The sequence below is a fragment of the Cicer arietinum genome, chromosome 8, assembly GCF_000331145.2.
Source record: "Cicer arietinum cultivar CDC Frontier isolate Library 1 chromosome 8, Cicar.CDCFrontier_v2.0, whole genome shotgun sequence".
NCBI classification, from domain to species: Eukaryota; Viridiplantae; Streptophyta; class Magnoliopsida; order Fabales; family Fabaceae; genus Cicer; species Cicer arietinum.
This window is the reverse complement of record NC_021167.2, coordinates 28,354,885-28,367,623: the sequence shown is the minus strand read 5'-3', so window position 1 is coordinate 28,367,623 and position 12,739 is coordinate 28,354,885. Positions and strand designations below refer to the sequence as shown.

General features: G+C 31.2%; 2 protein-coding genes and 1 long non-coding RNA gene across 4 annotated transcripts; 2 read left to right on the top strand and 1 right to left on the bottom strand.

The window, feature by feature from the left end:
• Positions 1 to 896: 896 nt before the first annotated feature.
• Positions 897 to 1,610, top strand: LOC113788027 (uncharacterized). The gene is made up of 3 exons (XR_003474486.2): positions 897 to 1,066; positions 1,172 to 1,211; positions 1,521 to 1,610. It is a non-coding gene; the product is annotated as an uncharacterized lncRNA (long non-coding RNA).
• A 755-nt stretch (positions 1,611 to 2,365) lies between these two features.
• On the top strand, positions 2,366 to 4,692 carry LOC101502724 (probable phospholipase A2 homolog 1). The gene is made up of 4 exons (XM_004513033.4): positions 2,366 to 2,526; positions 2,632 to 2,671; positions 2,981 to 3,100; positions 4,388 to 4,692. Exons 1-4 carry the CDS (start codon positions 2,428 to 2,430, stop codon positions 4,564 to 4,566), a joined length of 438 nt encoding a protein of 145 aa, XP_004513090.1. The 5' UTR covers positions 2,366 to 2,427; the 3' UTR covers positions 4,567 to 4,692.
• Positions 4,693 to 6,199: 1,507 nt separating this feature from the next.
• LOC101501981 (U4/U6 small nuclear ribonucleoprotein Prp31 homolog) lies at positions 6,200 to 10,807 on the bottom strand. Of its 2 annotated transcripts, none has more exons than XM_004513032.4 (8): positions 10,668 to 10,807; positions 10,481 to 10,578; positions 10,235 to 10,372; positions 8,704 to 9,596; positions 8,518 to 8,588; positions 7,685 to 7,787; positions 7,462 to 7,537; positions 6,200 to 6,510 (listed from the first exon to the last, which is right to left on the bottom strand). In XM_004513032.4, the coding sequence occupies exons 3-8, from the start codon at positions 10,343 to 10,345 to the stop codon at positions 6,403 to 6,405; spliced, it is 1,362 nt and encodes a 453-aa protein (XP_004513089.1). In that variant the 5' UTR covers positions 10,346 to 10,372; positions 10,481 to 10,578; positions 10,668 to 10,807; the 3' UTR covers positions 6,200 to 6,402. The 2 variants fall into 2 exon arrangements, with proteins under 2 accessions (XP_004513089.1, XP_004513088.1); XM_004513031.4 differs by having other exon boundaries at positions 10,481 to 10,546.
• Positions 10,808 to 12,739: the final 1,932 nt, after the last annotated feature.

The window sequence follows — 12,739 nt, the reverse complement described above, 5'->3', positions numbered from 1 at the left end:
TTGATGTTATTATTATTAATAAAATTTGTGTCATGCTAGCATATCACTTAGAACATACTAAAAATATCAAAAGTAAAAAAAAAATTATTAAAAAGTCCAACTTTTGAATTATTAAAGAGTTAACTATAAATTTAAAACATAAATCTTAAGATAAAAATTCTACATTTAAATTATTATCATATATTTTAAAGACACACAATTAACACTTTTGATACCATTTTGGTTTTATGCACTTGATACCATTTTGGTTTTATGCACTTGTGTGCCTTATAGTCTCTACTTCATTGGATTTGTTTGAACTATTGGGTCCAATATGTGTAACACAATAATAATACCCCTTTTCTTTTTTGACCCCAAAAAATTGATGATGTATTTGTTAGTATCAATTGTTAATTTATAAATTTGTATGAGTAATAAATAGACATTTATTTAATAATTATGATTGATCCATTTGTAAAAATTCTTTACATTTATAAGAATTTTATCTCACTCAAATAACATTTCCGAACCTGCAACGTATTAGATAAATACTATTTTTTACCGTTAAATCAAACTATTAAAATTTAGTATTTTTTAAATATAAAAACAACATTTATAGTAATAGAAATAGAAACCAACACAGTTGCACCCAACTTATTCCCTAACAATAACTAGGAATTATACCAATAGCAATTTGTTATTAAAAAAACAATAGCAGATTTTTCTCTCCTAAAAAATAGGAAAGTAATTATATGCATCTCCATTTTTAACTTAAAAAATCCTAAATATGTAGAAACTGAACTTGGCCAATGTTACCCAATCACTTTAACAATCTAAAGGGTGCTTTGGTAATTTCACTACACCTTTCTCTCTCAAACACATAATAGAACACACTAAAAATAATAAACTAAAAATAATAAACTATAAATATAAATTATTATAAGTAGAGAAGAAGAACAACGACGACTCATTCCGCTCACAAATCAAAATGACATCCAGCAATATCTCACGCGCCACCGCGTCATTCGCCCTCCTCTCTCTGCTCCTCTCCGCCGTATTTCACTGCTCCGATGCCAATTCCCCCGCGGTAAGTCCTCTCGTTCCTCACAATCACAAATAGTTATTAATTAATTTGTAATTCGATTTGGTGCAATTCAATTGAATTGAAAACGTTGACCAAATTATAATGCAGGCCAATTGCAGCACGAAATGTATTGCAGAGCAGTGTGACAGTAAGATACCTTCAGTTTTATTCTCATCATTATTCATTAGGTTTAAATATGATTTCTCTATGTGAAATTGTAACATTTTTTTATTTTTTTTTTATAAGTTTTTTTTTGTTTGAATTCGGTTCATGTAATTTTTCAATTTATAAAAACTGAATCCAACAAAAAAAAACTTACCTTGACTAAAACAAAAAAACATGGAATATAATCATATTTAAACTTATTTATTGATATTGATTATTGTTTGTTTCAAATTCAATTGAATGTTATGCTAATTATGATAAATTTTATATATAAAAAATAAAATTACTGCAGCGGTGGGGATAAGATACGGGAAGTATTGTGGGGTGGGTTATTGGGGTTGTGCCGGCGAGAAACCATGTGATGGTCTTGATGCTTGTTGCAACTTGGAGTATGAGCAACCGATCTTCATACATGTTGATACCATTTTGGTTTTATGCACTTGATACCATTTTGGTTTTATGCACTTGATACCATTTTGGTTTTATGCACTTGTGTGCCTTATAGTCTCTACTTCATTGGATTTGTTTGAACTATTGGGTCCAATATGTGTAACACAATAATAATACCCCTTTTCTTTTTTGACCCCAAAAAATTGATGATGTATTTGTTAGTATCAATTGTTAATTTATAAATTTGTATGAGTAATAAATAGACATTTATTTAATAATTATGATTGATCCATTTGTAAAAATTCTTTACATTTATAAGAATTTTATCTCACTCAAATAACATTTCCGAACCTGCAACGTATTAGATAAATACTATTTTTTACCGTTAAATCAAACTATTAAAATTTAGTATTTTTTAAATATAAAAACAACATTTATAGTAATAGAAATAGAAACCAACACAGTTGCACCCAACTTATTCCCTAACAATAACTAGGAATTATACCAATAGCAATTTGTTATTAAAAAAACAATAGCAGATTTTTCTCTCCTAAAAAATAGGAAAGTAATTATATGCATCTCCATTTTTAACTTAAAAAATCCTAAATATGTAGAAACTGAACTTGGCCAATGTTACCCAATCACTTTAACAATCTAAAGGGTGCTTTGGTAATTTCACTACACCTTTCTCTCTCAAACACATAATAGAACACACTAAAAATAATAAACTAAAAATAATAAACTATAAATATAAATTATTATAAGTAGAGAAGAAGAACAACGACGACTCATTCCGCTCACAAATCAAAATGACATCCAGCAATATCTCACGCGCCACCGCGTCATTCGCCCTCCTCTCTCTGCTCCTCTCCGCCGTATTTCACTGCTCCGATGCCAATTCCCCCGCGGTAAGTCCTCTCGTTCCTCACAATCACAAATAGTTATTAATTAATTTGTAATTCGATTTGGTGCAATTCAATTGAATTGAAAACGTTGACCAAATTATAATGCAGGCCAATTGCAGCACGAAATGTATTGCAGAGCAGTGTGACAGTAAGATACCTTCAGTTTTATTCTCATCATTATTCATTAGGTTTAAATATGATTTCTCTATGTGAAATTGTAACATTTTTTTATTTTTTTTTTATAAGTTTTTTTTTGTTTGAATTCGGTTCATGTAATTTTTCAATTTATAAAAACTGAATCCAACAAAAAAAAACTTACCTTGACTAAAACAAAAAAACATGGAATATAATCATATTTAAACTTATTTATTGATATTGATTATTGTTTGTTTCAAATTCAATTGAATGTTATGCTAATTATGATAAATTTTATATATAAAAAATAAAATTACTGCAGCGGTGGGGATAAGATACGGGAAGTATTGTGGGGTGGGTTATTGGGGTTGTGCCGGCGAGAAACCATGTGATGGTCTTGATGCTTGTTGCATGGCTCATGATGATTGCGTTGACAAATTTGGTACATTTCTTTGCCTTCTTTCTCTTCAAATTGTTATTCATCATGCATAATGCTGCTGCTTAAACATTGATTTTGTTATTTATTTTCATTTATTAATGTTTGATTGCATTTTTAAGTTATTGTTATGCCATCCTTGAGTGGTTTTTATCAAATTGTGGTTGTCAATGTTTGAATTAATCACAACATTGCACAAATTTTATTAAAGTAATTTGTACTCTCATATAATATAGGATACTAATTGAGAGATAAAAGAAGATTAGAACTAGAGAAAGAGGTAAGGTAGTGTTTAGATACATTCTCAAAATATGTTTTTTATCCATTTGAGGTGGAAAAAAACGGGATTTTCAGATTTTTCCCAATAAAAAGATGTTTCGTTTTCATCGAGGTCATTTTCCGCAGTTTTCTTTACGTTCTAAAAACGGTATCGACAGCTACCTTTACCTTTTTGTTGCGGTTGATTTTTGATTCGTTTACCCTTTTTAAAACCTTGGTTTTTATTATCATTGGATGAATTATTCTTGAGAGTTTCATTGAAAAATAATTAACGTGTAGGTGTGTTTTTGTTTTTGTTGAATCAATTCGATTCAATTTTATTCTTTAAAATGTTCAAATCGAAAGCTAACCCTTTTTGTGTATCATTGGATGTTATGTTATCAGAATTTTGCAGTTTGATATAAGATGTTCTATCATCACAATGTTGTTTGCAACATTTGTTTGTCATATGTGAATAGTCTGATCTAAATAGGTGTTCTATCATCGCAATGTTGCAGTTTGATTCGTTTGTCATATGTGAATGGTCTGATACAAATTTAAGATCTTGATTCTTAGATGATTTCGGATAATTCTTCATCAAATCAACTTTAAAATACAACTTGGAGTATGAGTCAACCGATCTTCATAATATGACCATGAATGTGTGAATGCATAGAATCCAATTTTTGTGATAGTCACTCACATATGACATATGCAAGGAGAAATGTTATGTCATATTCTAGCTTTTTGTTCTTTGATAAAATTTGCTTCTATCTAATTTAACTTTGTTGTGGTTTAATTTTATTCCATACCTATGCATACATACATATGATACAATAGATATACATGTATATTTAGATAACTAGTAAGTATAACACCTTGGTAATGTGGAAAGGAAGAAGTTTCAAATGTTATGAAAGGAATTGAGAATGAAAAAAACATTAGCTAGCTACATGTAAACAGGGACATGCCATATTAAAATGATTATTTTTCTGGTTAGTTGTTTTAAACTGACTAAACATGTTTTTATTACAGGAATGACTCATGTGAAATGTCATAAGAAGCTAAAGAACTGTCTAATTAAGGAACAGAAATCTGGCAAAGTTGGATTTTCCAAAGAGTGTCCTTACAGTACTGCTGCACCTACCATGATAAGAGCTATGGACTTGGCAATCTTGTTGAGCCAATTAGGTGACAGTATTCAAGATCTGTAAAAAAAACTATAATCCCCTTGATATAGGCCATGTCCCCAACTCCCCATTCATAAACTTATCTTGATTTGGAAATGTTGATCTCATGATCTTATTGAGCTTGGTAATTAACCTAATATTTTTGTTCAAGTTACCATGTTGTGATTTAAGTTGTGATGTCACAAAAGAACCCCAATAGTGTGTTTGCTAAAGGTTCTGTGATATTATCGGAAGAAACTAATGATAAAATTGATTTTCACATAATAATGAAATCAACACACGTAATGTTGTCATATACATATTCATGGTTTGATTAATGTGGGAGAATGAGAGGGGATTGGATGTGGGTTTTTTTTTTTATGTTGTTTACAGCTAGTTTTAGCTACATGTGAGCAAGGATTAAATTAGATTACATGTCTCAACAATTGAAGGTATCAGCTAAGAAATATGCGCATGACATTCATACCCGTATGTTCAACTCAACATATGTCATTTGAGTTTTTGTTGTAAACAGTCGGGTGTAAATGTGATTGATTAACGGTGTATATAAATTAGTGTATATAAATTAAACCGATGTCATTTTGTCATTTTTGTTTTTTATAGGAGGAATCTACCATACACCACCTCTCCACCTTTACTTCCCAGTTCCAACCTCCTAAAATATATTAAAATATATTTGTCTTTTTTAACAATTTAAAATTTTTTCAAAATACAAATAAATTATTTCTCTCCACATTTGAAAAGTAGTTAAATTTAAAAATTTAAAAATATAAATTTTTAATTTTTTTTAAAAAAAAACATTAGAAAATATGAATGAATGCTAATAATTTTAAAATTTTGACTAGTAGAATAAGATAAACAAAAGGATAAAATTATTTTTTTCTATACCTATAGATTTATTTCTTTATGGATTAATGGGTTAGTCTAGTTGCAACTAATCAAATTAAGGGTCGATTTGGTATAGATTTCTAAAGAAATTGATTTTGGTATTCCATAATTTAGAGTTTATCTTTTAGAAATTCTTTTTTTTAAGAAAAAGTTATTTGTATTTTCTGTAGTAAAAATTACTTTTTTATTAAATTATAAAAAAAAAGATTGTTTTTTAAAAGTTAGTGAAAAATAGATTCTCATTTTCAACGGTTTTTATATTATTTTCATTTTTTTTTTAAAAAGATGTAACCACTAAATGCAAAATTTCAAAATTGATTGTTATGAAAGACAAGAATTATACGTACTAACATCTAACTCTAACTATCAACCCTCTCATGCATGATCATCCCATTTTTGATTAGTCAAAACCTCTATATATAAACTTTAAACCTTACTCTTTTAAAAACCCATAACAAACACACCCTAATCCTTAACCCTTCATTTTAATCCCTAGGCCCATAACAAACTCTCACTCTTGTATAAAAAAGTTTTTCTCACTAAATATATCATCATACTATGAAACCTAAATAGATCCAACGGTAACAATAAATTGAAAGTCTTGGTCTTTTGTGGACCACATAATGTGGTGGCCGAAAATCGACAGTTTATATTTAGTTATATGGTGTAAAGCACAAAGAAAAAAATATATCATGTTATTTTTGTTTGATTGATTTTTCATAAAACAAGTAAAAATCAGATTTTTACTTGTCTTGTTGCACCCTTCTAATAATATGAACTTTGCATTGTGTAGCATAAATTTATATAAACTTTATCTTGTTCTAGCGTATCTACAACACATACTTCGGTTCAAATTATCCCATAACAAAGCCTCTAGCAATTTCCACAAACTCATTGACATTTCATTTTTCTTACAAGTACAAAACATAGGAATCAATTCTTCTCGGCGAATGGAGCCATATAGACATGGCTTCAAGTCCTCTTGATTTTTGAAAATGTACCTGTTTCAGAGAAATAGGTGCTTTGAGTTCCGGTACCAAGTTGGTGTGCATGAGCCTGTGGATTTGTCAGCTCAATCCCCTGAAAATAGATAAATAAACAACAGTAAAAACTGTGCTAAAAGCATTTTGAGTTCACACCCAAATAAAATAATCCATCAACCATGCTAAATATTTATCAGATAAGTTATTGATATATACATTCATTAATACTCCCTCATTCCCAAACTTTGGTAGTTCAATGTATTTGCACATAGATTAAGAAACAAGAAAATAAATGAAACAGAAAAGAGGAACGCAAGCCAGTGCAGAACGGGAGATATGTGTTGAAGGCAGTAAGCGAAAGCAAAACGCAAGAGACACACAACTAGAATGCAGAATGTGAGAAGCAGAGCGCGAGCAAGGAGCAAAATTGCAGAATGCAAAGCAATGAGATGGAAGAGAAAGTGAGAAACCACTCAATCTAACCAGGTTCTTTTAGGTTTAAGGGAAACAAAGAGACAAGACAAGGAAATAAAGATATGTGACCTTTGAAATTCAAGGAAACAGTGAAGCCCACCGCATTTTGAGCATTTTTACAAAATTTTCAACAAACTCGCCATAGACTTGTGATTCTGTCTGAGTTTACTTGAGTCTCATGAGTCTACCAAAAAACGATTTTGAGCGAGTCAACTCGTTTTGAGGAGGTGAACTTGAAAACTCAGTCGAGTCTACGAGTTGACTCGTGAGTCTGACAACCATGGTTGAGACAAAGGGAGGTAGAATTGGACAGAAGTCATACAGCAAAATATTTTAAACATGATGCAACTCATATTTCTTCCTCTTCAAATTATTTTGATGGCACCACAAGTTTGCAACTCATAAATTATAAGTCTAACATAACAGCAGTAGGGAAATAAATAACCTACAGATTTCTGTCTCTAAATTTGCTTCACAATGCTTCCATCAATAGTTTCCCATAACCATTTTCACACAAAATCAACAATTCCAACACAAGTAATGCAACTAAAGAGCATGAGAAAGTGACGCTAACCTGCACTGGTGTAAATGCAAGGCTTGAGGTTAAACCAGATGTAGCACCACTGCTACCATAACTCCTTTCCTTAAATCTGACAATTGCGAATAGTTTGTGAGAATTATCATTTTGTTTAGTTAGATACATGAGACAGGAATGATAATTCAGAAGCTTGCGACACAATCAATTAACCAGGACTTAATAACATATGTAGAACTAGAAGTAGCAAGAAAGGACTCACCTTTTGGCAACTTTTGCAGCTAGTTTGCTTTGACCTACTGACACACGAAGCTTGCCACTGCCAGCCTGACCAAGCATTCCATATCCCTCGCCCAGACCATCCCCTATAACACACAAAATAAGGAGAAAATGGCATTACATATTAATGCTCCGTTTACTTTGTAAAAACATTTACTATTTTCATTAAAAAAATGCGTTAAATTTACTTGCGAACAAAGAGGTAAGAGACTCTTTTAAAGTGATCATTTGTCTACATTTCTAACAATGAAAATGTTAAAAAATCATTTTCATTATTTATGGAAATGCATCTTCATTAATTAACATTTCATCTTCTCTCATAAGAATGATTCACTTTAAGAGTCTCTCGTAGGGTAAAATGAACACATTTGCAAGACAGTTTCTAATTTACGCTTCATTTTTCACAATATTTTGTCTGTATTTACAAGCAAACCTAAAATTTGGCCGAAATTTATATTCTTCCTGTTTGCAACATTTGAATAGAATTATCGGAATTTCTTTGAACTGTGTTAATTTTCACGCATATGGTGTACTTAATGTGGCAATTATTAATATAATTAGTATAAATTAGTAGGAATCAGATCAGAATTACACTCACACTATCCAGCATAGTGGTTACTAACATGGAGTTTGCTATTGTAATATCACAATTATTCAAAGTTGCATTAATGATATTCCTCTTTTCTCCTTCAATCTAATCCTTATTTTCAATATATAAATAAACATAAATGCAGGCATCAAATTGGAAATAAAAAATGCAAAGCATTGCACTGCAAATGCAAATCAGATGAAGACAAGTGATTCTGGTAAAATTACCTAAAGAGCTCTCTTCAGGAATTCCAAATTGCATCCTATTGGCTAACTTCCTCATGTCTGTTATTGCATACCTGACATAAGAATCAACAGATCAAGAATTAGACAAAAAAAAAGGAAAAAACGAAATATACCAACAACCATTAACCCGACCCGAGTAAAATAAGTACTACAAAAATCAATGCTGACCTCTCCTTCATCTTCCTAAGCCTACGACCACCTCTCTTCTTCTTAGGCTCAGAATCAGGCACTGGAAGTGGTTTGGGTTGCTTAGCAGGAGGGGGCTCTTGCCACCTCTCAATTTTTTTGTGGATCTCGTCCTTGAGATTTCTTCCAGTTTTCCCAGATGGGTCCCCACGTATCGAGTCTACTCGTGCCGCAAGTGTAGACTTTGCAGCCAGGAGTCGGCATGCTCGCATCCTTAAAGGAGGAGGAGTAGTCTGAAATATTTCTGCTTGCTCGAGGTAACCTACATGAAATTGTGATGTCGCAGTTGAGAACCCGGCAAGATTTTTTTTCTTGGCTCCAAGAAGCTGAACGTTACAAGCAGGCATCTTCGCAAGAGCTGATAGGCCACCAGCTGTTCCCATGAGTTTAGCTGCAACAGCACTCCCAACTATAGCAGAAACATTAGGTGCAATGTAACCCATTCTACTCTCAACAAAATCAAGAACTTTCTTCTTTGCTGAATCAAGAGCAAGAGCTCGATCACATGCCTCAATTGTCTTGGTAAGGACTTCTTCTGGAAGTGGCTTGCCTGTCGTCGTTGATGCGGTAACTGAGACAACCATGATAATGGCAGAGGGTAAAAGCCCTTCTAAATCAACAAGAGTCAAATCCATTTCATTTCCTATCTTTTTAACAACACGTGCATAATCAATTGGGTGATGTACTAGTGACTCAAGCTCTGGAAATTTCAAATGATACTTGTCGCGAATAAAATTGTGAATAATGACAATTTCATTCTCAATATCAACTGACAACGCATTACATTCCACAATTAATTGGTATTCAGGATCATCTTCTAAATCTACTCCCTGAATTGTGACATCTGAACCCTTTTTAAGGGCTTCTTCCACTTTCTGCCAGAAAGAAATACATTAGCCTTCAGTTACACGCCTAATTCAACACATATCTAAATAAAATAGAACCCCCAATAAATTTGAAATAAATAAAAAAGAGAAGTAATGATAAACTAACAGGCATGGGAGAAGAAAAAAAAACAGTAACAGAAAAACAATGAACGACTCTAAAAGCTTCTGTTGTAAACAATGCAAAGCTTAATGTGTGTTAGTTTTCAAATTCTACAAGCACTGAAACCTAATTTGCTCCAACAAAGCAACAAATCCCTTTGTTCCTTGCTTCACCGTTTCAACACCTCAGAACTCATGAGTCATACGAACTGATTCCCAATCTATGTAACAACCACACTTAAGATTGAAGGTGTGTCAGGTGTCTGATACATTTAATAATTATTTTTATTTTCTCAAATTAATACTGCTGTTCAAATGACTATGTCAGTGCTTCATAACTTACAAAAATACCCTAAGTTGAATTTATTCTAGATTCTACCACAATTGAGAAATTGAAAAATTCATACAACAACAAAAAATGCAGTTTTAAATTGTGGTCCGCAGCTGCAATTGCTGTAATATTCGCAACATTTGTTGTTGCATCAAGCAATTAAAAACCACTGAAAACAAAATGATTATTAACTAACCTGTACAATATCAATGTATCTCTGAGTTTTCTGCAACTTAGAAACACTATCCAAATCATCATAGTTGAGATTTTCTAAGTCAACCAAATCACCATCAACATCTTCATCCATATCTGATGCATCGACATTATTATCCGCCTAAGATAAAAACAAACCACAAATTACTCACCAATTTTTTAACAGAAACAATTTCCTCCAAAATTAAAAAATAAATAACTAAAATAGTAAAATATAAACTACACTCACGGGAATTTCAACTTCGTTATCAGATAGTTCATCGAGGTCGGCAAGAAAAGTATCAGCAAGAGTAGCCTGCAACCACGAGAATTGGAAATCTTAGGTTTCTGTGATAAAAAAAAAATTGTTATTAAAATTATTTTTTGTTAAAGAACACGAGAACATGTTACGAAGGAAAGAAAGAGAGGGAAATTACCATGTCGCGGAACAGTTCGTGCAATTGCGACGCTCTAATTTAAAAATTCGAACTGTTTTAGAGAAGAAAGTTAAGAAACAAAGTAATGGTAAGAATCGGAAAGAGAGGGGAAACGAGGTTGAATAAAGATTGTGTGTTTAATTAGAACGACCTAATGGGCTAGTGGTGGATAATGGGCCATAAGATCATGCGTTGAATTGCGGCTAACAAAAACATTAAGCAACTAACTCAATTAACAAGGTCTATATTTGTTTTATTACTCATTTAAAATTTAAAAATAAAAATGAAATCAAACACTCTAAAAATTACTCTAAAATTTTATATAGTTGTATCTCCATAATGACCACTCCACCCACATCAGCCAAATTGAACCGAACATTTTGTTTTTGTGAATCACGTTTGAATCACTCTAGTTTAATGATATTAAGTAAAAGATTAATAATATTATCTTCTTGATTACAAAAATTATCTTTATTTTTTGATTTCCACACGAACCTATTAGTTGTGGCCAACCAAATGACAAAAAATCTTGATCGAATCACTCTAGCACATTGAAACAAACCTCTTTAAACTGTACGATCATTTCTACAATTTGACGAAACACATGAAATATATAACCAAAGCAAAAACCTCTTCCGGAAAAATAAGTGTTTGCACATTTCCCATCATTTGGCATCACATCACATCAAATAAAGTTGGGCATCAGTATTTAGAATGCATCAATTAACTAGATTCACCTTCTTTGGTAATTTTCATTTAGCCGTCTCTAAGAAAAGGTTGAAACTTTTAACTAAACAAATTTATTCTAAACCATTTCTATGAACGGTGAAGCATGTATCTCATTTTTATCACATTAGAAGCATGTATCTCATTTTTTTTTATCTAAAAGGTTAAATAACATAGAAAAACGATCCCTTAAAATACACTTGTTATGTCATAGATCTAGCCAAAATAAAGTTGATATGTTGTTCCCTAATACCTTCTTAAGCCTACCTCTAAACCACTCTGGCGACACAACACTCGCCTCCTTCAACAAAATTAACAAAATTAATGTTCTTCCACCAATATAATTTTACACACCCATTGCACGAGTACCACACTAGTATATATTAAGAAGATGAAAAAATAAAATGATTTCCTTGTGAGCTTTAAATGGTTGTCCCTTCCGCACGTTCTGATGCCACCATCAAAACTGCAAATTGAGGGTACGATGTTACGGTAACTACAACAATCCATTTTTGTCATCTTGTTTTTGATCTCTTGTTTACTAGACATATATTGTGATAAAAAGATTAATATGGTCGGACCAACATACGTGAAGGATTAATGCAAATATTAATGAACCTTTTCAAATCATATAATAATATTTTTATCAAATTACTAAAGGTTTATCGAAAATTAATTTTTAGATACTTTAAAATATAAAAATCATTCATTATATTAATATTATCATTTTTGTATAATATTTTCATTTCAATTGGCAATAAATTAATTGATTAAATATAATTTTAAATGATATTTTATTAGTTTTCATTTTTTTAAATATCAAGATATAAAGTTTTTTATTAAGCACATTTCTTTTTCGGAAGCTTTTTTGTTAAATATTTTTTTAACCATATGGTTGAATTTGAGATGAATGCTATTGGTTATTATTATATGTAAAAGAATAGGTAAAGTTTGTGAGTGTTGGAGAGTGATTGAATATTAGAGTGACTATTAGAAAAAAGTATTCATAGTACTCCTCTTATTATTACATTAGTCCATATAATTTTGACATTACAGTGCTAATTTAGTTTTGTTGCAGCAATTTATTTATTTATTTATTTCTGTCATCTAGCCAAAATATAATTTATAGAGAGGTAGAGACAAGGAAATTGAGGTGAGGTCGACAACTGAATTTACATGCGTATTACCCTCCCCAATAACTTGTAGTTGACGCGGAAATTACTAATAACGTGTTCTACATGGTATAAAATTTATTTTATTCGATTTCAAAATCTACAGTAGTTATTTTCATCAAATAAAAAAATTACCGTAGTGTTTGTAAAAAATAAAGTATCACTTATTTATTT